At 56.3% G+C, this 25,460-nt stretch overlaps 1 protein-coding gene across 1 annotated transcript; it reads right to left on the reverse strand.

The window, feature by feature from the left end:
- Window positions 1–2,760: 2,760 nt before the first annotated feature.
- Window positions 2,761–25,389, reverse strand: CARNS1 (carnosine synthase 1). The gene is made up of 10 exons (XM_034767715.1): window positions 25,314–25,389; window positions 19,906–19,924; window positions 18,435–18,687; window positions 17,911–18,000; window positions 11,624–12,111; window positions 11,036–11,234; window positions 10,266–10,351; window positions 9,169–9,400; window positions 7,432–7,703; window positions 2,761–4,794 (listed from the first exon to the last, which is right to left on the reverse strand). The coding sequence occupies exons 2-10, from the start codon at window positions 19,906–19,908 to the stop codon at window positions 3,559–3,561; spliced, it is 2,859 nt and encodes a 952-aa protein (XP_034623606.1). The 5' UTR covers window positions 19,909–19,924; window positions 25,314–25,389; the 3' UTR covers window positions 2,761–3,558.
- Window positions 25,390–25,460: the final 71 nt, after the last annotated feature.

Raw genomic sequence — 25,460 nt, forward strand, 5'->3', positions numbered from 1 at the left:
TGCGGAGGCTTCCCAGAGTTGAACCGATGCCCCTGGGAAGTGAAGGGCATCCTAGGGGAACCTAGCAAGGCCTGGGTATGGAGGTGAAGCTGGCATGACATGGGGTTCTGCCAACAACTGGTGAAGGCCAATGAGATGTGGGTGGTGCTGCTTGCTGGCCTGAGCTGGCCTCCGGGGGGGGGGGGGGAGACACGGAAGTGTGAAGATAGGGTGCCACACAGGCACCAGGGAGACGGGCACCAGAGCCGACAGCAGCTCCCCATGCAGGGATCTGTGGCAGGGCCCTGCTTGGCAGGGTCTTGAGAGATGAGCCCAGTTCTCCACTGCAGAGCTTTGCACTGTCCTCTGACCCAAACCCCATCAGAGCCAGGATATTGGGCTGGATGGGTCCAAGGGTCTGATCTGGGGTTGGAGGGTGGGGGCAGATATACAGGGCCGGCTGGGCCCATGGGTCTGATCTGGGACAGTAATTCCTTCACTCCAAACTGGTCAGAGCCCCAGCATTTTAGGCAGCTGAGTCTGAATCCCAGGGCCCTGGCTCAGGCCCCTCTAGGTAATAGCTGGGGAGGGGGCTGGATGGGCTGATGCTCCCTTAGCCCCACATGCTGTTTGTGCCTGAAGTGCCAGGGTCTTGGCCTCCGAAGAGGCACTAGGCAAGTCTGGGGGCCTCGAAGGAGCCTGGTGAGGGATCCCAAGGCACAAGGTGACTTTACTATTGTTAAGAATGGAGCTGAGGCCAACTGGGGCACCCCAGGCTGCCCTCCATTCTGGAGTGGGCTCCAAGAGGTTTGCTGAGCCGGGAGGGGAGGCCCAGGAGGTGAACAGTCACTATGGGCTCTGTCCAACCGCAGCAGCTGCTGGAAAAGGCAGGGTCACAGAGAAGACGGGAAGATGACCCCTTGGCAGAGCAGGCCTGGAGAAGGCTGGCCACCATCATCATCATCATCATCTTCTCTGTTGTGGCTCCTCCAGTTGAGACCCAGGAGGGGAAGGCTCTGGGATGGAGGGAGCTGGGGCCCAGGTTGCCCCAGGGGAATGGTGCTGTGGCTCCCATGGTGCAGGAGGAGTTGCTGGGATGGACCCTGCAGACAGGAGAGGCACAGGGAGGTAGCTGGCAGTGCCTCCTCATTTCTCTGCAGGCCACTGGCTCCCTCTATGTCCCGTTCTTCCTTGGCTGCTGGATCTTCTTCCAACCCTGCTGCAGTTCAGGGTGCCAATAATGCCTCAGGGACCCGCATATTTGCACATGGCATTTTATTGGGGAGGGACTACTTTGTCCGTCTGCTGCCGGTTACAGAGGCGGCAGAAGGACACATAGGTGGGGAGTGTCACGAGGAACTCCAGCCCATGTTGACAGGGGGACAGGCTTGCTAATGCCCCCGTCCTTGGGTACCCTGGCATGGGATGCCATGGCTAAAAGCTCCATGGTGATGTCACTTCCCATCTCCCACCCACCTCCCTCTGCCCTGGTTCAGGGCCTCTGCTTCTTTAAGACATCACAATTTCCAGATGCTCCTCCCCTCACTGATGATGTCATCATTCCCAATGATCTCACAATCTCTTGCTGTGACAGCAATAACACCAGTCAGGAAGGAAGCAGCAGGAATCCATGGGCTCTTAAAGAGGAAGAGAACCTGACCAAGCTTCCTTTAGACCTGAGTCTTGCTTCCTTCTACTTTTGCTAGCTTGTTATTGTAGGGTCACGGGGGCTGCACAGGCTGGTTTGTTATTATGGAAGTCTCTCTGGGTGCCATGCACTGGTTTGTTATTGGAGAGTCACTCAGGGACACTAGGGCTATGCATGCTGGTATGTTAATATTGTTGGGTCTCTCATGGTGCTGCACGTTGCTTTGCTTCTATAGGATAATTTAAGGATGCTAGGAGCTGTGCTTTCTGGTTTGATATTATTGTAGGGACACTCAGGGCAGTGCATACTGGTTTGTTGTTATTGAAGGGTCATTCGGGCTGCTATGCACTGGTTTGTTATTGTAGGATCACTCGGGGACACTAAGACTATGTGCACTGGTTTGTTATTATTGTAGGGTCTCTCAGGGCACTGGTTGGTTATTATAGGGTCATTTAGAGGCACTGGGGCTCCACACGCTGGTTTGTTATTGTAGGGGCACTGGGGCTCCACACGCTGGTTTGTTATTGTAGGGTCACTCAGAGGCACTGGGGTTCCACACGCTGGTTTGTTATTCTACGAGCACTGGGCTCCACATGCTGGTTTGTTATTGTAGCGACACTGGGGCTCCACACGCTGGTTTGTTATTGTAGAGTCTCTCAGAGGCTGGGGCTGCAGGCTGTGCATCCACAGCCCTCAAAACTACTGTGGGATTGGGCCTGCTTTGTTAGTTTAAGGTCTTTGTCCTTCCTGGGGGCCAGGCATGCTAGTTAGTTAGCATAGGGCTGCTCTGGAGCCCTGTTATTGTTTGTTAGCATGGCTAGGGTTCCGTCATCAGTGCAGGCTGTTCAAGTGCTGGGGCTGCAGGCTCAGGGGGGTGAGTTCAGTGTCTCAGATTCAGTGGGTTTGTAGGTTTCCTAATAAGGAGTTTGCATAGGGCATGTGTTATCGCAGGGTCTGTGCTAGGACTTGGCCCACAATAGTTTGTCATTGTAGGTTGCTGACAAGCATGGGAGGGGTTGCATGCGGTGGTTTGTTGTTAGCTGGTGGGTTGCTGATGAACAGGTTGTATATGGTGGTTTGCTATCAGTGGGGTTGAGTACCAGAGGGGTTGAGTACAGTGGTTTGTTATTGTAGGGTTGCTGGCAAGCACGGGGGGTGGGTGGGGCGAGTTGTTTACAGTGGTTTGTTATCGTAGGGTTGCTGACAAGCATGGTGGGGAGGTAGCATACAGTGATTTGCTAAGGTAGGGTGACTGAGGAGCATGAGGGGGGAGCAGGGAACATGCATACAGTGGTTAGTTATTGGAGGGCCACTTGTAGCCTTAAGTCTGCACTCCTGGAGGCTCCAGATCCTCAATCCTTCCCTTCCCACCATGGCTGAACAGGCACCAGAGCTGAGCTCGTGCCCAGGAGATTGGGGTCTGTGACCTACAGCCCTTCCCGGAGCTGGTGGGCTTGGTTGCGGGAGTCAACTGGAGGATCTCACTGGGGAAGGAGGGGTCAGGGAGGAGTCTGCAGAGAGGGTGGGGGATCTCTCCAGGGATGGGACAGATCAGCTGAGGATCAGGACAGGGCAGCTGGGGGGGTGGGGGGGAGCTGGAGGAGCCCCAGAGGGAGCAGAACAGATGCCATACTGATGCAATCCCATGTCACACACACATAGACAGGCGTGGCTCCTACCAGAGACGACACCAGGGGCCCCCAGCTCCCTCCTGGGGGGAAAGGGGCAGCTGTGGGGGAAAAAAACAACACTAGGATACAGAGGAGCCATGTAATGCAAGCACCAGTGCCCCGGCTGGTGGGGACACACCGGGGAGGGGGAGGCTGGGGGCTCCTCCAGAACCAGATCTGAGCTCAGCAGGCCCTAGGGGGAATGGGGGGGGACAGGACAGAGGCAGCAGGGTGGCCCCCTCCCCGGGGGCTCCCTGGGTGCTATTTGAAGTGAGAGAGGAAGTGGGTGACAGGATAGTGGGGTGAGTCGATGCCCAGCACCTGGCAGACACCCAGCACCTTGAGGCAGGCCTCGCGGCGGCTGGGGCTGGCACAGGCCACGTTGCAGTAGGGCTCTTCATATTCACGGGCAACGAGCTCTTCCTCCAGCAGGTTGAGGCGGATGATGCCACGCTCATGCAGGGCCTGCAACGTCTCCACACTGGCTGTGGACTTGAGGGCCTTCAGGTGCTGTGACACCACGCACATGACACCCACCAGGTGGGTGCGGGGCTCGGCATGGGCGGGCAGCAGCGGGGGCACCCCGCAGGCCACCATGACCGAGGCGAGCATGATGTCCACCCCGTAGATCTCCTGGATCCAGTCGCGCAGGTAGAAGCCGCCCATGCGGGGGTTGATCTCTATGAGCTTGGGCCCAGATGCCGTCAACTTGAGCTCCACGTTGAAGACGCCGTTGGTCAGGCCGCAGCCCAAGCAGCACTGGTAGGCGGCGCGCACGAGCTGGGCCTCGCGGTCGGGCGCCAGGCAGGTGGGCATGCTGGCTGCCGTCTCGGTGAAGTGGGGCACGCGGGTGGGCCCGTTGTCGGAGACGAAGGCAGCCAGCATGCGCCCATCATAGATCACAATGTCCACGTCGTGCTCAGTGCCGGAGACATACTCCATCAGCAGCATGGCGTTGCCCCAGCCCAGCCCGATGCCTGGGTGATCCGTATCCGCCCGCAAGTCCCGTGAGATCTTCTCGAAGTGCAGGTGGCACTGCTGCACGTCCTCCACCAGCTTGACCCCCACGGCGCCTGCCCCGTACTCTAGCTTCATGACGCCGGGGAAGGAGAGATGACGAGCAGCCCGCTCCACGTCAGCGTGGCTCTCCAGGTGGCAGCAGGGAACGGCATAGAGCGCCTCTGAGGCCCAGCCAAGCGGGGCTTCCTTGCGCCGGCGCAGCAGGTGTTGGTGGGTGCGGCTCTTCTGCTTGGCCACCCGCATGGCGGCCACCGGGCTGCAGCGCAGGCCCAGCTGCTCACACACCAGGGCCGTCAGCACCATGCAGTCGTCCCAGTAGGAGAGGCAGCCATCCAGGTGCAGGCCCCGCTCCCGAACCAGCCCCACCAGCCGCTGGGCGTGCTCCTCATCCCGCTTGTGCTCCGTGGTGTCATAGTGGATGAAGGTCTGCACCAGCTGCGAGGCAAAGTGGTTGGGGTCCGACTCCACCAGGTGAATCTGGAGCAGGTGGGGGGGGCACAGAGAAGGGGGGCGGGGGGAGAGATGCAGAGAAGTGGGAGAGAGACCAAATGGATCACTAAGGATTGGGGCGGGACAGGCTCCATGTCCCCTCCCCCTGGCACCACAGAAATGGGACTGTCCTTGGGGATGGATCCACACCCTATGGTGGGATGCAAATAGGGTGTTCCACTCATATCCAGAACCCCGGCGTGGGGGAAATGGAATGGTCCACGTGTGTCCAGACCCCATTGGGGGCAGGAGATGGAGGAAAGGTCCAAGCATTTCTAAGAAGGGAGATGGGATGGGTCCATGTGTGCCCATGCTCCTGAGCGGTGTGGGAAGGAGATGGAAAGGTCCATGTGCATCCAGGGAGGGAGATGGAATAGTTTACTCACACCCATGGCCCCATGAAGTGGGGAGGAGAAACAGAATGGTCCATTCACATCCAGGCCCCATGGGGGGGAAGGGGGAAGAAATGGTCTACTCACACCCACGTTCAGAGGGGAGGAAATGGAATGGTCCATTCCTGCCCAGGCCCCATTCAGTGGGTGGGGGGAGAAGATGGAATGGTCCACTCACACCCAGGATGGATGGGGGGATATGGAATGGCCCACTTGTGTCATGGAGAGGATGGAATGATCCACTTGTGCCCAGGTCCCATGGGGTAAGGGGGAGGAGATGGTGTGTTCACGGGCCTCATGTGCCTGCACCCATGGGGCATTCCTGGGCCACAAGGCAAAAGGTGATGGGACGTTCCGTTCAGATTGGGGGGGGAGGGGAGTGCATCTGCACGTTTAACGCTTTTCACAAACAAGCCCAGGGTGGTTGCTTCCACTTCTGTGCAGGGGCTTTGGGGCGGGACCAGCCGCCAGAGGGGCGGGGCCAGCACTGACACAGATGGGCACCCCAACCTGCCTGGGCTGGTTGCCACCTTGGGCACAGAGGACCAAATCCCAGCCTGGAACCAACCTGGAGCTGCTGTCAAGAAAGTAGGGCTGGGGAAGAACACAGGAGTGCCCATAGCCTAGGAAACTGCACTCAGCATCAGTGGCAGGGATACGGGGCTGTGCCATGGAATTCCTTTCTCACTCCTCTGAGCAGAGTCAATTTGCTTGGGATTTGTGTGTGGGGGGGGGAGGGGAGGGGTGTTCCTGAGAGAGCCATGAGCTGGCCTCATGAGATCTTTAATTCCAGGAGCTAACAATGTCAAGGCTGGGGGGTGTTAACTCCGGAGCCTAATGACCATGGTGTGGAAAATGTAACTCCCCTCCCATGAAGTGTCCACTCTGGAGCCCAAAGACAGCAGCACTATTAATTATTCCACTGCTGATCAATTTTCCAGGATCGTCCTGCCATTCCAGGGCTGTGGGCAGAATTGCCCACGTTCTACCCCCTGGGGCTGGAGATAGGCCAGACTACTTGCTCCTACTTGCACAATGATGTGACACTGGGCTGGGATACAGACCATTCCATTGGACAGATTGCAGCAACCATCAAAGACTGTATTTGCCTCAATTCAGTGTCTGGGATGGGACCTGGTTCTCCTCTGTCTGGGGTCAAGCACTCGTCTCCCCTCCCATCACACCACTCCCGCCCCATCCCTAGTATTCCTTCCCCGGCTGACTTTCAGGCCCACCTCCACAAGTGCCCAGACGGCCTCAAAGCAGAGGCACGAGAGGGCACAATGAAGGGAAGGGAGAACAAGAGCTGCAGGCTACATGAATGGTCCCAGTGATTTAGAATGGAGAGGTTCCTGGGGGGAGGAGATGAGACAGCGGTGGCCCAGTGACCTGGGGCTGTAGGCCAGACTGGCAATGGATCTGATGGTGGGTGGACAGCCAGGGGTCAGAGTTCAGGTGATTTTCTCATCCAGAAATCTTATGGGGCTCCCTGATGTGCCCCTTGATGCATTACCACCCCCTCAGCAAAGAGAGGTCTGAGCTGTAGCCCTAGGGGATAGAGCTGGAGTAGCCACCTGCACAAAAGTAACCATGCTTAACACTGGCTTATGTCCCTTCCAGGGCCTGCTCAGCTCCCAGGACTTGATGCTGCACACAATTGGCATGGGAAGGTCAGCACTCCAGAGATCCTGCCCCCAATCACTCCCCACATTACCCCAGTGCCAGACCTCCAGCACCCACCCTGACAAGGGTCAGCACGGACGGGACGATAATCCCCGGCTCACCCTCGGAGAAGCACTTTCCCATCCACTTGTGACCTGGGCTGTGCTGCAGCAGCCCCATGGCAGAGGCTGAGGTGCAGTTTCTTTACAGCTGGGAAGCAGGGGAGAGCCTCTTTGTGGCTGGGATGTGGGGAAGACTCGGGGGAGTCCCCCTATGGCTGGGATGTCAGAGGGGGCTAGCTGGGATGCAGAGGAGGCAGTGAGGAGCACTCCCATCGCTGGGATGCTGGGGGCTGGCTAGGATATGGGGGAGGGACAGAGAGGACTCCCCCCCGTAGCTGGGTGTGGAGGGTGCATCTCCACCCTCCTCCGTTGGCTCTGTCTTCCCTGATGCAGGCCATGCCATGTTGGGTCGGACCCATGGCTACGGAGAGCCATCTCCCTCGGCCCCGCTCCATGGTTGAGGGCGGGGGCTGCGCTGGGCAGCATGAGGCCCGGTTTCCGCATCTTACTTTTAGCCCATAGGCCCTGGCCGCCTCCCAGACGAACTTTTTGCTGACTCCTCCGGCCCCGATCACCAACACGTGCTTGCCCTCCATGAGGTGACACTGTGTACGCCGCAACATCGTCTCCACCAGAGGACGTGAGGACTCGCCTGCCGGCACCCCCACCGCCTGACCCATGGACTCGAAGAGCGCGCAAGTCTCTAGGCACAGCTGAGAATTCATCTCCAGAGCCATCAGCTGCAGCACCTGTTCCGACGAGGTCAGGAGGAAATCCACGCCTGCAATGGGGAACGGCCAAGTCAAGGGAACAGCCAGGATGGGTGTGCAATAGCAGTCAGGCCCAACTGGAGAGCACAACATTAATTCAGAGACCCTGACCAGAGACCCCCACAGGCAGGAGGTGCTGGATCAAGCAAATTCATAGATTCCAAGGTCAAAAGGGATCCCTGTGATCATCTAGTCTGACCTCTGGTACAGCACAGGCCACAGAGCTTCCCTGAGCTAATTCCTGTTAGAATGAGAGTGGATCTTTCAGAGAAACATCCAATCTTGATTTAAAAATTGCCAGCGATGGAGCATCCACCACAGCCCTGGTTAGGGTGCCTTCTGGCCTTAAACTCTATGAAAATAAAGGGGGTAGAGAAGACAAGCCAGGGAACCTCTCCTTTCCCCCTCTCTCATTATACAGGGATAGATTGATGAACCTGAAAGGTGGCAAATTCAGAACTGAGCCAAGGAAAAACTCATTCTCAATTGCCCTGTGGGACTCATTGCCACAAGGTCTCAGTGTATCCAAAAGCTTAGCAGGATTTTTAGAAAGAGGCCTGGACATTTACCCGGCTGAGGAGACCATCCAGAATTATGTTAAAAGGAAAATTTTATAGTCTAACTCCTTAGAAAGTTTCACAGGGGTGGGTTATTCCAGAACACCCCCTAGGACAGCCGTTCTCAACCTTTTTCTTTCTGAGGCCCCCCTCCCAATGCTATAAAAACTCCACGGCCCAGCTGTGCCACAACAATTGTTTTTCTGTATATAAAAGCCAGGGCCGGCGTTAGGGGGTAGCAAGCAAGGCAATTGCCTGAGGCCCCACACCACAGAGGGCACTGTGAAGCTAAGTTGCTCAGGCTTTGGCTTCAGCCCTGGGTGGTGGGGCTTGGTGCCCCAGGCTGCAGTCCTATGCAGCAGGACTTCAACTTTCTGCCCTGGGCCCTAACAAGTCTAACGCTGGTCGTGCTTGGTGAACCCCCTGAAATCTGCTCACAGCCCCCTAGTTGAGAACCACTGCCCTGGGAGGCTCCTTCTCCGGCTGCTTCATGGCAAGGTGCATGAGTATTGTCAGAGATGGGATACCAGGCTAGATGGGCCCCTGCTCTGGACATGCACGTGTGGCTACAGGTCTTTCGGAAGGTCCCAACTGGTCAGTGAATCCCTGCCCATGAAGGTGCCATCCTCCCCTGGTCCTGCCTTTAACAGACCATGGGCCAAAGAACTAGGGCCCGGTCCCTACCCAGCCAGGCTCTTCGGGCTGGGGCAGTCGAGGGCAACTTTGGCCTGCAAGGGGGAGGGTCTCTGCTGGGGCTGAGGCAACACAGCCAGCTTTGCCCTACACCGCCCATTGGGGGGTGCACTGGGAGGGAGCCTCTGCTCTGGATCCTCCCTGGCCAGATGAATAATGAGCGAGTCCCTGTGAATCTGTGACTCCCCATAACTAGTTAATGGAAATGATTGACAGGGCAGCTCACCAATCACATCAGTCTGGGCCCGTCGGCCGCCCCGCTGCTCCACCGACAGCCCCGCCTCCATCTCCAGGAAGGCCGTCATGGCGGCCTCGGCCTTGTGCTTGACCTGGGCATGGATGGCCGCGAGCTGGGCCTCATCTGTCACCCCCTGCTGCCGCAGGCCGCTCTCCAGGCTCTGGGGCACCATGGCCTGGTGCTTCAGGGGCTTATCAGCCCGTCCCACGCCGCACACAATCTGGGGGGGACAAAACCCAAAACCATGAAAACCCCGCACCTCCCCCCCGCCACCACACGCAGTGGGAGCTGACTGTGAGGTCATCGAGTGAACAAGCTTGGTGCTAACCAATCAGATCCTTCGCTTGCCTCACTGTTCCAAGAGCCCTGATTGGCTGAGGCTCTTTCCTTCTGCTCAGGAAATGGAATGTACCATGTGCAAGGGTGGGTGGAGGGGGAACATGAGACAAAATAAACCCAGCCCAAAGCCAGTGGCACACTCTGCAGACAGGAGGATAAAGGTGAGCTTATAACCTTTGACCCCCACCTGGCCTGGGTTCAAAGATCACAAGTGACAATGATGATAAGGTTTTTCATTTTGAGATTTTTGCCCATCATATTAAATACATTGTTTTTTGGACCAAGTTAGTCATGAAAGATTCCATATAACTTTACCCATTGCCCTGAGCCAGCCAGTCGCTCACCTGGGCCAGATCGGAGCCAGCACCCCCTAAAGAGGAAAGGCCCCGTGCCCCATTCCCTGTCCTCTGAGCCAGGCATTCCCCCCCACCCTTGGACCAGATTGGAGATGGTGCTCCCTAGAGGTGAAAAATATCATATCCCATTCCGCGCCCTTCCCAGCTAGCCAGTCCCACCCTCGTTGGCCTGGATCAGAGCCGGCACCCCCTAGAGGGGAAAGGTCCCATACTACATTTGCTTACACCCAGGGCTGCTGCTGTGATTGTCTCTGGTCAGGGCATGAGTGATCACCGGCTTCTCACCGTATCAACCATTGCCCTATTCTGAGGCTAAGTGGGGGCGCGGGAACCAGCCAGCTGCATTGGCAGGGCGGGGTGAGGGGCACGTATTCACGGCTGCCCCATTACCTGGCTCAGCAGAGGCTGGTCACCCCAGGATCTGCAGACGACAGTGCAGATCCGGATCGCCAGGTCAGGCCTCGGAGATGTGCTGCCTGGGAGGGGCGAGGTCAGGAGGAAGGGTCAGAGAGGCAGGAAAGGAAAGAGGGAGAGAGGGGAGAGAAAGACAGATAGATAGGGAAATGGGGGACAGAGAGAGAGAGATGGAGAAAGAAATGTGGGGATGGAGAGAGGGGAGAAAAAAAGAGATGGGGTGTAGAAAACAAAGGGAAGGTATGGAGGGGACAGAAGAGAAAAATGAAGGGCGGAGGAATGGAGGGGGGTGGAAGGAGATGGAAAGAAGCAGCAAGGGGGGCAGAGAAAGAAATGGCATCGGGATTCATGCAAATCAGCTGCACAGAGTGGTGCCCTCCGTCCTGAGGGATTCTGGGATTGCGGTAGGGCCACCACCCACTGAATGTATGGCAGCTGTCCCCCACTGCCCCAGGGGATTCTGGGATTCCAGTATGACAGCGGCTCCCCCTACCCCCTGGGGCAATATGGCAGTGGCAGCCACCCCAGGAGATTGTGGGATTCCCAATATGGCACACGCCCCTTCCCTCCTCGTGTCCCAAGCTAACCCAACTGCATCCTGGTTTTTCCCAGATCTTGCCATCTTCCCATGATGCCATCTCCAAAGGCTGGGCCACGGTGGGGATGGGGGTTGGGCTCAGTGCATCGTGACAGCTGCAGGGACAGGTGATGAGGCGTGAGCCTTTCTGGCCAGGGGGGTCCCTTACTTGGGGAGGTGCTGTTGGGGGATTCAGGCTGGGTGAGGCAGGCGGTGGGGATGAAGGCCTCCAGCAGGGCGCTCTCCTCCTCCTCCAGGCTCTCCAGCAGTGCCAGCACAGCTTGGAGCACGGCAGCCTGCTCCACCTTGGCATGGAAGGTCACAGCATGGGCCCCACTCCAGCGCCAGCCTGATGGCTTCACCACCACCTGCAGGGGACGACAGCACACTGCTGAGTGGGGCCAACCAGGCACATCTAGTGCCCCCAGCACTAGGCCTCCACATCCCTACCCATAGGGCTTCCCTCTCTCCCTTCCCCATGGATCTCCCCCTCTTACAGTGCCCCCATCCTCAGCTGAAGGGCCCCCTATAGACCTCCCTTTCTGGCTGTGGGTCCCGTCTCCCCACAGGCTCACTTGACTGTAGGGGTTCCCCCGACTCCTGGCTGTATGCTCCACCCCCAACAGACTCACCTGCAGGTAGGGCCCTGCCCCCTTCCCTCGCCCCCAGCAGGCTCACCTGACTGCAGCCCCATGCCAACCCGGCAGACCTACTTGGCTGCAGGGCCCTGCCCCCCCGCCCACCCCGGCAGGCTCACCTGGCTGTAGGGCTCCATGGCACTGCCCTGCAGGAAGGCCTCGATCTCCTCCTGGATGAGGTTCTCCTGGCCCTCCTTGCCGCTGAGCTCCACCATGCGGACGGAGCGCTCAGTGGTGACGTCCCGTAGTGGGCGCAGCCGCTTGAAGGTGAAGGCCAGCGTGAGTGGTACCCCCACCTGGGCCCGCTGGTCCAGCAGCTGGCGCGTCAGCAGCTTGTCCTCCAGCAGGCGGGCCAGCTCCCCCGAACCCCCCGTGGGGCAATCCAGGTCGCGCGCCAACTCCCCCGCTGACTGCCCGTGCTCCTTGCATAGCCCGAAGGAGCCCATGAAGTAGGTGACGCGGCGCGGGGGCGAGAACTCATCCAGGCACGTGCGCCCACCCAGCTCGAAGGAGACAGCCTTGGAGACCAGCAAGGACGACTCGCCAGGGTGCTGCTCAGAGGGCACCTTGGCCAGCCAGCTGGGTGACAGGCACAGCAGCATATTACCTGGGTGGGGTGGGGAGGGAAGGAGATGTGGAGAGATGGGGAAGGGCAAGGGGATACAGAGAAATGTGGAAGTGGGGTGAAGAAAGGGGGAGAGCAAAGACGAGGGGGCAGAGAGGAGGACAGTCTGTTACCATTACATCACCAGCAGCCAATCAGAGAGCTGCTATTTATACAGCAATTAACTGACTTTCCTCTACTGGGATTTCCTCTCTTCTCCCTACACCTCAAAAGGTAGGAAGTGCCGGCCTGTTTTGTACTTGGGAGCTCAGTAGGGGGTGCTCTCCCCATGCACTCACTGCTGTCCCAATGCTCCAGCACCCCAGCATAGTATTATGGGACACTATGCTGCAGGAAGCAGGGCAGGGTGCTCAATAGGGGGCGCTCTGCCTTTGCAGTCTATGCCCTAGTGAAGGACTAGGGGGCGCTATACTGTAGTGAGTGGGGGGCACTCTCCCCTTGGACTCAGCACTAACTCCCACTAGGGTGCACTGTGCTCCTGGTGCTGGTGCCACCTTAAATAAGAGACACAAACCAAGATCTTTAACCACTTGTGGCGCTCCGACATGCCACCTGGCCCGGCACAGAGGAGTCAAACTCTCTTCATTGCATTCTAGGCTTCCCCTGCGGCTCTTGTCCTGCTGTAGGGTGGCTCAACAACTGCCACACCCCAAAGGTGGCTGCGCTGCAGGGCCATGAGAGGGACCCCCTGGACAGCTTGTGTCAAGCAGCTGGATTCTCCCCAGCGAGCAAAGAAGGACCTTGGAGCTCTCCTTATCAATGACTGATGGGGCTGAGCTGCTAATTGTATTTCCCCACAGAGCTCCCATCCCGGGCTCCGGCTTCCTGTCAAGGGTAAGCGGCTTTAACAAAGGCAGGAATCATCCCAGGGCCAAAGGGAAACTTGAGCTGCTAGGCTCCAGTTCCCAGCACCCAGCGAGGGAGACCAGGCAAGAGAGTGCCAGGAATGTGGAACAACTGCTGGCAGCCCTCCACTCGGGCCCAGGCTGGAGTTCTTCAGCCCAGGGACCTTGCTAGAAGAAGGTTACGGCTGAGAGGAGAGGCTGGGACAGCCCCAAGCGCAGAGCCAGAGCCAGTCAGGGGCGTAACAACAATCTTCAGCCTGCACAGAGAGCTAGGGACAGCCAGACAAGGGTTACGCTTGCTCCTGCTTCCCCATTCCCCTCTGCTCCAATCCATCCCCCCACACACCAGCTCCTCCCCCCTCTCAGCCCCCACATATCAGCCCCTCTCCCTCCCCATACACCATCTTTTCTCCATCCACCCCTCATACACACTGGCTCCTCCCCCACCCCCCACATACCAGCCCCTCCCCCTCCCTCTGTCTGATCTGTCCCCAGCACATACACACACACACACACACCAGCCTCTCCCCTTTCCCCTCCCTCTAGCCACCCCCACAAACAGACTACTCCCCGTCTACACTTATCCATCCCCTGCCCATGTCCACCCCTCCTTTGCTCCTATCCATTACCCCCCACTCTCTGGCCTATATACCCACCAGCCCCCTCTGATCCTAAACACCCTCTGCTTCCTCTGACCACCTCTCCCCCTATGCTGCCCTTGCCCTGCTCCTCCCCACTTTGATTCCAGTCAGTTGTTTCCTCCTCCCCTGCTACTGGGGGGCAGGGTTCGTCATTGAGAGCGCAGGAGAGAGAGTCCCCCTGCTCTCAGTTCTGGTGCCCGGCACCACCACAGCCAGGAGCAGCAATGGCTGGGAAAGTCCCGCTCAGCCCCTGCATCCCTAGGCTGGAGCATGCCCAGTCGCTCTGTGGGGCTGACACACTTGCAGCCTGGCCTGCTCTCGGAGTGGACGGGATAGGGATGCTAAGCGAGGACAGAGTCCTCAGAGGATTTAGCTGCCCAAATCCTTCCTGAGCACATGCACACTCCGATTTTTCAAAGTCTGATAACTTGGCCAAATTTGGTTGCCTTCCCACAGGGCCAGCAAAAGGCAAGTCCCTGACACCAGGGCGACCTGCCCCCCCGCCCTCCCCTTCGCATTTCTAGTCCAAGCTCCAAAACTGGGGGTGGGGGGCTAGAGCATTTCAGAGAAATGGTAGGAAGAATTATTTTTTCACAACTTGTTCCCCCAACCCCCCTAGAAACGGCTAAACCATTTGAGCTGAAATTTCCGCCCCCCCCCCCCCCCAAAAAAAAAAAAACAGCCTGAAGCACACACCCAGCATGGAAAAGTTCTGCAACTGAAAACAGGGTCTTAGAATGGAAAGTATCAGGCAAACTTTATAGGCAAGCGCTACCTGCTCCAGGGCCCTTGGCTGGGTCTCACGTAGAGCGGCTGCCCCAACTCAGATGGGGAGCAGACCTGTGTCAGCCATGTCCCTGTCTGCAGTGCCCCCAGGGCTAGGAACCTCCTCATAATCCAGATCACTGGGCCCTGCTTGGAGGGGGGGTGGGGTGGGAAAAGAGAAATCAGGAAGTGAGGCACCCAAGGAGGAGAAGGAGCTGCCCTGCGCAGCCAGTGGGAATATTTTCTCAGGCAGATTAACATGTATCTCTGAGGGCTGTGGATGCACCCCTGGAATAGGTCCTTGCTGACTCAGAAGTGCCATTTGAATAGAGAGAACCTGGCATTAAGCGCTTCCCCTTTGCAGCCTCTCTGGACCTGCAGAGTCTATAAGCTCCACAGGGGCAGGCAGAGGAGCTGGAGTCAGGATTCCCCTCTTGAGGGGATAAACTCTCCTCCACGCTCGCACAGTTTGCAAATTGCAGTTAAGGGACAGAGCATCCATTTGCATACCTCTCCTGTATATATTTCCCTAGAACCCCTCCCCTTGCAAACAGTGCAGCCATGACTTTTTTCTGACCTGATTTTTACACCCTAATCTTCCCACATGTGCGTGTACATGCACATAATGGTTTATATGCCCAATTATAAAGGGTAATATATATTTTTCCTTTGGTATTTATCCCAAGCGCACCACCCCAGACACATTGGTGCTTATTTCTGCTGCTGCCTAACAAAATGTGTAACACTTAAGAGTACAACTGGACAAACTGTTTCGGTTGCAAATTTTTTCAGCCAAAAATGCAGATTTGGGTCGACATTTTGCAGATGTGTTAAATTCACCTAATTGTTTTGGTCAAAAATCTTCCCTCCCCTGCTCAAAATTCCAAAATAATCAAAATGTTTTGATTTTTTTTTATTACATCACTTTTTGCTCAGAAACGTACTTTGATTTTCTTAAAAATGTTCAAACTCAAATTAAATGTTTCATTCAGCCCCAAACTAAATTTTGTATATATATATATATATATATTAGTTTATTGAATGTTTCAGACTTTTTTTCCAGACCAGCCAGCGAATGGATAAATTTGTTATTCACACAGCCCTAATGAAGAGCCTTTGTTTCCTTTCATAAACCAAACAACAAATAAGGAAATTCCTAGTTTAAAAAATGTTGCTAACCCAGAATTTGGATGGTAAATAGCTCCAGTTGATTTAAATGGTGTTATTAGAACATTGTAGTTCAATTTTTTTTTTTAAGTTGGAAAGTCAGGAAATTGGAAGGTTCAAGGAACACATCAAAAAGTCAATTAATAAATGTCTTGGTTATTATTCTACTGTCCCTATACCTTGACTCTGCTCCCAATGTAGATTGGGGGTTAGCAGGCAGGTTATAAGGGGCAGAGTTAGGATCAGGGGGGATGGTGGTCAGGATGTGATGCTAGAAACTGAGCTGAATTCTGACTGTGACACTGCACCCTATATTCTTCATAGAGATATTGTTATGGTATGGGTATGGCATAACTAAGATGTGTTTTATGCAAGATGGGTCATGTGAGATATCATTGGAAAGGTTATGATGTACTGCATATGATTATCCTATTTGTATGCAAGTATCATTTTTGTATCTGAAGTTAGGAATATTGACTATACGTCTGTACTACAAAAGTGTTTGCACCTGGGGAATGCCCACCAGACAGAATACAATCAGTCTAGCTGGCTCCCTGTGAGGAAAAGCCATTAGAAAGAACAATAGGTCTCAGAAGATGTTTATCACCCACAGAGAAGTCTTCCTGGGGACGCTACAAACAACCTCTGACTCATAGTTGCTTTGACACTGCAGGGTCATGTGATCAAGTCATCTGGTACTGGATTCCATGATAGAATACCAGTATTTTTCCACTGGGGGGTGGTAGATTCCTGCCATATGTAAAACCTATTTAAGGCAGGGGAGTGATATACTCAGGGTGGTTCTTCACTGAATTCCTACCCAGGATGACTGCTGTTTAAGATCTAAGAAAAAAAGACTGAGTGGGGGAGAAGGACTGAGCCCAGGCTGGAAAGGTATCTGGCCTGTGAAAGAGATACCTGGAGTTTTAAGCTGCAAGCAAGAGCAGCTCACCTTCAAGAATTTCTGCAATCTGCCTAAAACAACATTCTTCAGATGCATGGAGTGGGCTTTTACCCACGAAAGCTTATGCCCAAATAAATGTTAGTCTTTAAGGTGACACTGGACTCCATGTTGTTTTTGTGGATACAGACTAAGACCGCTACCCCCCTGATACTTGGTGAGGAAATTATTACTTGTAACCAGTTTATTTAGTATCTGAAGCTTAGCTTACATTTGTTTTATTTGCTTGGTAATCTGCTTTGATCTGTTTGCTATCCCTTATAATCACTTAAAATCTATCTTTTGTAGTTAATAAACTTGTTTTTGTTTTCTCTGAAACCAGTTTGTTGAATTCATAACTGGGGGGAAAAAGCTGTGCAGATCTTCCTCCACAGTGAGGGAGGGGGCAAATTTCAATGAGCTTATGTAACCCACACACCTCCTGGGTGTGGTGTTCTGTAGTGACACTTGAGACCACTTAGAGAGCAATTATTGAGTCTGCTCTACAGTCTTAGCTAATAGCCAGTTTAGTTCATGCAGTAGAGGCTCATGCCCTAAGCTTCCCAGGTTTGATCCCACCTGCTGATGACTGGGGTCTGTTGGCATTACGCTTACGTTACACAGTTCTGTGTGCAGGACACGACAATACAATTTTGGGTGTGCACTTGAGTGCTGGGCAATTCCCTAGCTGAGCTTTCCCATGCAGAGCTGATCTCAGCATCTGTGTTTTTCTGCAGCTGGGTGTTTCCTTACCGGTGTGTGTGCTGGAGGAGGCTTCAGGGCCTGGCTCAGCAGGACAGTAAGGGAGGCCAGGCTGGTGGGTCAGGTGAGCTCAGTGGTACCCAGTACATCAGGTGGCACCCCGGAAGGGGCGGGGCTGGGGGGACCCATCACACTGACATTTTCAAGCAAATAATAGGTTGTTACAAGAAGAAGGGTAAAAAACTTATTCTCCTTAACCTTGGATAGGACAAGAAACAATGGGCTTAAATTGTAGCAAGCGTGGTTTAGGAAAAACTTCCTAACTGTCAGGGTAGTTAAGCACTGGAACAAATTGCCTAGGGAGGTGGTGGAATCTCCATCATTGGAGATTTTTAAGAGCAGGTTAGACAAACACCTGTCAGGAACGGTCTAGTTATTAGTCCTGCTGTGAGTGCAGGGGCCTAGACTAGATGATCTACTGAGGTCCCTTCCAGTCCTACACTTCTATGATTCTTCTATGATTTTGGGTTTCTGTGATAACACTGTAACATCCTGTTTTATTACAGTCCCCTGCGCTGTGCCAGGGTTGGTCCCAACTGAGCATGTCAGCCTGGGTATTCAGGACAAATGGGGCACCGAATTCCCACCCATTCCTTGATTTAGGGGAAGGGGGAAACTCACAGCGCATGGGCAGGGCAGGGATACAGGATGTGGCACTCACCTGGGCACTGGGAGCTGCCCTCCAGCAGCACAGACAGGTACGAGGTCGGGGATCCCAGGATGCAGATGGTCACATCCCCCGAGCTGAACCCTAAGAGACACAGGGGAGAAATTAACCACTTATTCCCACCAACGGCACTGTGCTGCCCTCTAGGCCTTGGTGCTAAGGGGTGCCATGTCGCTGCCCTCCATACCCAGCCATGCTCCATCTCCTAGTCTGGTACTAAGGGCAGTAGTGCTGGAACTAGGGGTGGCCTCTCCTATACAGGATTTACAACGCCACAGCCTAAGGGGTGCCATGCGACTGCCCTTCATACCCCAGCCGTGCCCCATCTCCCAGCCTGGTGCTAGGAGGCGCTGTGCTGCTGCCCTCCTTACCCTGGCCATGCCCCACCTTTCAGCCCAGCACTAGGGGGCGCTGTGCTCCCAGATCCCCCTGGATTGGTGCCACAGGAGGGGTTTCTGCAGGGTAGTGCTGTGGCCCCAGCATGTGAGCGGTGGCACCCTGGGTGGGCTGGCATGCACCTGTTCTGGGCTCTTTGGTGCGGTCGATTGTCTCTGGCAGCCCCTCCTGCTGCAGGGTACATTGCAGCAGGTCATAGTAGTAGGTGGTCCAGGCGTGTGCCTGGGTGTCCTCCGGAGAGCACTTGCAGTCCAGAGACACGTCCTGGCGCCAGGAGGGACACGGGGGGCTGAGCAATGGCAGGGGCTCCTGCTCAGCCCAGTCCAGCTCCTTCAGGATCAGGGGCTGATCCGCATTGATCTGATCCAGAGATAGCTGCAAAAGAGATGGGGATGGGAGTGTGAATCCTGGCACTAGTGCCCTGGGGCACAGATCCCCCTGGAGGCCATGCTGGGAGTGTTAATCCTGGTGCCCCAGGACATGGAGCCCCCTGGGGATGGGTGTGTGAATGCTGGTGCCCCAGAGCATGGATCCCCCTGGGGGCAGGGCTGGGAGAGTGAATGCTGGTGCTGGTGCCCCAGTGCATGGATCTCCCTGGGGGCAGGGCTGGGAGTGTTAATCGTGGTGTCTCAGTGCATGGATCCCCCTGGGGGCAGGGTTGGGAGTGTGAATGCTGGTGCTGGTGCCCCAGGGCATGGATCCCGCTTAGGGGCAGCATGGCTCTGGCTGGGGGTAAATCCCCACAGGGTGGGTGAGGCAGGTACCAGCTGCCCGGAGGCAGCAGAGGCCATGGCGGGGGAAGGTTTTCAAACAAAGCATCTCTTTTTCCTCCCCAAAGGGGGTGGGTCACGTGGGGCTGGAGCTAAGCGGCTTGAAGAGCAAGGCTGTAAACAGATCAATCTGCCTGGGTCAGTGAGCTGGGGGAGGGAGGCAGGAGCAGAAGTAGGGAGAAAGGGAGAGATTTCTGCCTCCTGCTGCCTCCCCTCTTTCTCCACCCACACCCATTGCAAGATCTCCCCAGAGCTGTTGTGCAACAGTGCCCTGGCACAGCACAGCTGGGGCTTCAATGCTGTGAGCTTCCCCACAGCAGTGCCCAGCCAGAGCCCCAGTGCTGTGAGCTTCCCCACAACAGTGCCTGGCAGTGCCCCCGGGATTCTGGGTGCTGCGGTCTTCCCCACAGCAGTGCCCAGCCAGACCCTGGTGCTGTGAGCGTCCCCAGAGCAGTACCTGGGAATGCCCAGCCAGACCTTGGTGCTGCAAACTTCCCCACAGCAGTGCCCAGACAGCAGTATGGCTAGAAGACTCCCACACTGTTATGGTAATTTGCAGGAGTCTCCCCGTGTCTGAGGGAATCGGACACCATTTCCCCCTTTATTAGCAGTGGTACAGCAGGGCCTGCCTCAGACCTCCCTCCTCCCCAGCTGGACACCCCCCCCACACACACACACACTTCCCTGCCTCCAAATCCTTCTACTAAGCTCCTGGGGCAGAGGACACTGGCTCCCACTCAGGACTAGAGGGCCCAGAAGTGGTTTTTGGTGACATAAGGCAGGGCAGGGGGCTGGATGGGGAAGAGGAGCAGGACAAACTCACCATCCTGCCAGCGAAGAAGCTGCAAGAGAAAAAAAGAGAGAGAGAGGCACCAGTTGCAGGTTTCCATGGGCAATGAGCAGCCTATCACCCCATCTCCCACCCATGCACTGCTCACCCCTCCTCCAGCGTTCACTGCATCCACACAGCCGGGGCAGTTCCAGTGTCAGGCTCCTGCGCCCACTCCTGAATACCTGAATACCACTGCTGGGATAGCAGGGGCTGTGAATCAGGATTGAGGGGCACCAGCATTGCTCTGTGTGAGGATCCCAGCACTAGGACAGCAGGGGGCTGTGGTTTGGGGCTGTGGTTTGGGACTGAGGTGAGACGGGGAGCCCAGCGCTGGGATAGCAGGGGCTGCGGGGCAGAATTAAGGAACATTGGCAGAGCGGTGAGCTTTGTGATCTTCGGGCGTTTTAGCTGAGCTGCCCCTGCTCTGAGCGTCAGTGATGGGGGCGGTTTGGCCGGGCGGCCCCCTCCTGTCTGGGCTCATGCCCCGGCTGCTCGCTGTGCAGTTCCTCCTAGCCACTGAGCTGAGACATTCCCAGCTCTGAGGACAGAGTTTGATTAAGCTAATCCCCCCAAACCCCTAGTGCTGGCTCAGCAGGGGCTACAGGGCCCCCTCCCTAGCCCCACTGGCTCAGAGCTCCCTGCCCCTGGGATGCTGCTGAGGAACCAGTATCCCCAGGCCCCAGGAATCGGACACCATTTTCCCAAGAACCCAGGTGTCTGAGGCTGATGTCACACCCAGCTGACAAGGCAGGATCATTCCTCATGGGAGCAGGGCTGGGCTGGGGCTTTGGCCTCTTCCCTTGGGACAGGGCGGAGGAACCGTGAGAGGCTGAATTTATAGCACGTCCCTCACTTCCCTGAGCCAAGAACAGAACCCAGGAGTCCCAAGCCTTGGCCCTCAGCCCATCCCTCCTTTCTTATCTTTTCTCCAGCAGCTGCCATTCCCTTGCCCTTCCCAGCAAAGCTATTCCAGGGCTAACTTCTCCCCTGCACTCCCTCCTGCCCCTGGCGGTGAGGGTCAGGTGAGCTGTCATGTATAATTCCTGGGCCAACTGACGGGTCACTGTGGGGCTCTTCTCAGACTGTCCCTGCCCTTCACCCACCAGGCACCACCCCCAGGGCTCTGGGCTGGAGCTGGGACACTGTGGGGGTGCTTTGCTGCAGAGAACGGGGCAAGGAGTACAGTAGGGGGTGCTCTTCCCTCACAGGCTGTGCCAGCCCCCAATGACCCAGTGCAGCACTAGGAGGCACTGTGCCATGAGATGCTTCCTTTTGGACATATAGCACAGCCCTGTCCCCTGGGGGTTAAAGGTCCCATTTGGACACAAGTTGAGATGTCCTGGGCAATTCCATTCTGCCTCCTCAATTCCCCCCCCCCCGAACCAGTCCCAGATGGTCTCTCCCCACTGCCTCTTCTGCACAGGTGTGCAGTGGCACTGTGGGGTGTTAATCAGTGCCAGGCCCCACCCCAGAGGCAGATGCATCTCAGCACAGGGTAAGGCATGCCCTCTATACACAGCTGCCAGGCTCCATCCTAGAGATGGTTGCACCTCAGCACCTAGTGAGGGACCCCTGCCATGCTTATAGCACACCTCAGAGGGTGTAAGGGGGAGAAGCCACGGCCGGAGCTTCCCACAGGGGCACAGGCATACCCGAGGTGACCCTTCCCCTCCCAATGGGATTAACAGGGACATGCAGCTCTGCCAGGGGAGGTGGGAATCCCATTACTGGGCACCCCCTCCCTCCCTCCATCTGTCTCATTCCCTTGCTCCCCGCCCGAGAAAACAATCACTGGGGAAAGGGATGAAAAATGGATTACATGAAATTAAATGTGGGGCAGAGACAGCCCCTGCCCAGGAAAGGGCTGAGGGGACGCTGGGGGTCAGAGCAGAACAGAGAGGAGCAGGGCAGAGACGTCCGCTCCCCAGTGGGACTGGACAGGATTGGCTGGGGCGGGGGGGAGGCAAGATGTTACCCCTCTCCCCTATGGGGCCCATGGAACCAGTCAGTGCAGCAAGGACAAGATGTGGATGGATGGATTCCTGGCCAGATGGACATGGCATCCCTAGCCAGGCCCTACGTTCCCCATCCTTACTCCCTGGGGCCTGTGAGAGGCCAGGGCTGTGGGGGAAGCCTCAGGCAAAGCACCTTGGGAGCTGGGATTGCTCTGATGGTATGGGAACCCCTGAGCTGGAATAGCACGCCCCGGCCCCAACCCCCACCAGGCGTAGCAACATCGGAGTAAGCGGCAGGGCCTGGAATCAGGAGGATCCCTCCAGCACACAGCCGCTTCTACGCACTCCTGGTCTGTGCAGGCAGGACAGGCCCCTCTGCCTATGCAGTCCCGCAGCCCTACCATGTGCCTTTCCCTCATTTCCAATCACTCCCACGCCAAGTGCCACAGCACCTGGAGGCCCCTGCCAGCCAAGCGAGAGCAGGTGCTACCAGTAAGTGGACCACGGGGGGCCAGTGACACCCCATCCTGGGCAGGTTGTGCCCTCCCCTGCTGGACAGAGGCCTGACTCGGTGAAACTTGGGCAGCCCGTGGCACAGCTTGCCATGCCCGTGAAGCCGCATGGGCCTCTGCCCAACAGCAGCTGGGATGTTAAAGTGCCTCTTGCTCTGGTATCAGAGTCCCGGGCAGCCTTGATCTGTGCAGAGCCCAATGAGCCAGTGATGGTGTGGTGCCAATCAACATCAGTCCATCGGAGCCAATGGAGCCAGATCCCCAGCTGGCATCAAAATCAGCGTTTGAGTCTGTGCCCACTTGCAGCAGCTGACACTCTGGTCCCACATGTTACAAACAAACAAACCCATTCCCATGTCACCGACGCCTCCTGGAATCACTCCCGGGGTGCAAGTGTGCGGGCTCCCCTCCCCCTCACCTCCAATCTATGGTCACCCAGCGCTGGGACAATGACACTTTCCCCTTTGTCTAGAGTCCCTTTCCTTCCCTGCTTCCCTGTGCTGCAGCGTTTGGGTTGCAAGGCAGTAGGAGGGCAGGGGATTACAAATTCATCTCACATAACTGGTGGAACTGGAGTTTAATTATAGGAAACAAGACATATTATTCTGGCGGGGAAGGACGGGTTTGTGCTGAAGGGGTAAGGACGCAGGACACCTGGGTTCAATGCCCAGCTCTGTCACTGCTTCCCCGTATGACCTCGAGCAAGCCCCTGAATGGTCGTGCCTCTGTTTCCCCATCTGCAACACAGGGATAATGATCCTTTATTTAAATTGTAAGCACTTCACGGCAGGGGTTGTCTCTCATTTTGTGTCTGTGCAGTGCCTGGTGTGACGAGAGAGCCCCAACCTCGGTGACTCTACGTCCGTGTGCAGCACCTGACGCGACAGGGCCCCAGTCTCGGTTGAAGCGCATACGCGCTACTGTCATACAAATAATACGCTGACCTAGAAAAGCATTTTGTTTGTTCTGTAAAGAAAATTTGCATTGGGGATCAAATTGGAACCAACGCCTTACTTTAAAGAAGATCCAATTTAGAATTGGAGTTTGAGATGTTCAAAGTCAAGCCAGGAATAAGCCTCCTAACTTCTGAGAGCTTCCTGGGAGCTGGATGGCTAAAGACATTAGTCAGCTTTGGAAACCACAAGATTGACTTCAAAACAAGCTCCTTTTTTATCATCACAAACCCTGATGTCAAGGGCTAGGAAGAAATGGCTGTGTTTCCATCGCCTTTTGGGGTTATAAAGATTTCCCCAATTCTGACAGAGGAGATAATGCTTAGGCATTATAATTTAAGGCAGTGTGTCTCAGGGACAGGAGCGCACTCTATGGGGGAGCACAGAGAACTAACCAGGAGCACAGAGTGTGGGTGGGGGGAGGGTTATGACAGACCTCAATTGTTCCCCAATGTCCCAAAATTAATTTAAAAAAGAGAAGTCTCCAGCTGCTGTGAGTGAGAAGAAAGACTCTAAAATGTGATCCGAGGAGAAATGACACCCCAGCAATGGCCTGAGTTTGCACAGAGCCTGAGACAGTAGCCCTAAACTGTGTGAACCACCCCCAGTGTAACCGATGCAGCAGCATTTGCCTGAATCTGCAGACAGTAACTCCGAGAAGCATGTCATGTCCCACTCATTTCATGAGTTGCTAACTCAGAGGACACTTTCAATGTTGACCCTTTTGTGGCAGCTTCCTGGACCAGGGATGCTGCTTGCAGCATCCGGGTAACATTGATTTAAGGCAAGGAGAGTAATGACAAAGTGTTGCATGGCTATACTGACTTATTTTCCACCCAAGCCCTGTCTGCCCGCATCTTCCAGCCCCATTCTGGGCTCTCCAAGTGAATCCCTCATTAATACACCCCCCGGTCAGTCAGGGTCACTCTTCATGCCAGGGCTGCCCCTGCAGATCAGAGATGTGTTTACATTTAGAGGCCCAGTGGAGATGGGGGTGACTCAGCGATCCCAGAGCCAATGCACAGGGATGTGGAGCTGAGTGGTGTGGGGTGATAGTTTGCACGCCCATCCCACAACCGCAAGAGCTCTGAGGCAGGGGAAGAGATCTGCTAGCCAGAGTTCATGGCAGAATCGGGGCCAAGACTTGTCCCTAGCCTCTATCCTACCTTGACATCTTCATCCAGATGCAATCTGCACCTATGTGCAGCTCTAGTGCTGTTATTATAGACAGTCACCGAAAGACAAGCAAGGAACACAGTGACTGGATGCGACAGATCCCTATGGACACGGGCGATCCCCACTTGGTGTCAATCAGCAAGGCGCCATTGAAATCCGTGCTGATCTCTGTGTCAACCATGCACCCGGCTCAGGGGAGGTGCACAGGGACCTCACAGAGAGAGCAGAACCCCCCAGAAACGGCCCAGCCTGTCAGAATGTCCGCTCCAGCTGGGGATCGGCCCCAGAGACCCCAGCGCAGTTGCGCGCCACATTCTCCCCAGGGATCAGTGTGGCGACTGGCGATGTTGCGGGAGGGGAAGCCCCCGGGGATGCAGCGGGGGGCCTGGGAAGCTGCCAGGCCGCAAGTCCCCGGGCTCACTGCTCCCGCCAGCCGCGGCTTGGCCCTGCACCTGCTCCCCGCGGGGCCAGCGCAGGCATAGCTCAGGAGCCCCGACCCCCTGACACTGCGCCCGCCCTGCGCCCCGCCACCCGGCCCGTCTCACAACAGGCTGGGCTGTGGAGGCGACCCGGGCAGCCCCGTGCCGGGATGCTGCCTGGGACCGCAGCCCCCAACCCCACTCCCGGCTCCCCGCAGCGCCCAGCCGAGCTCCTCCCCGCTGCCATCAGCCCTCCCGGCTCCCCTCAGCCCCCAGCCCAGCAGCCGGGGCACCGCGACCCCCAGACAAAGCGGCTCCGGACGATGCCTCTCTCCGGGGGTGGTGCTCGGACTCCCCAGGGCTGGGCCGGAGGCTTTGACCTACCCCCGGGCAGCAGCGGCTCCCGATCGGTGGCGTCTAGCTGGCGGCAGGAAAGAGGCGGCTGCCGACGTCCAGGGATTAAGACAGGCGGGCTTTATATAGCAACCCAGCTGGGGCATGCCCAGTGCGGAGCGCCCGGCTGGGGAGTGG

This window comes from Trachemys scripta, chromosome 4, assembly GCF_013100865.1.
Source record: "Trachemys scripta elegans isolate TJP31775 chromosome 4, CAS_Tse_1.0, whole genome shotgun sequence".
Taxonomy (NCBI): Eukaryota; Metazoa; Chordata; order Testudines; family Emydidae; genus Trachemys; species Trachemys scripta.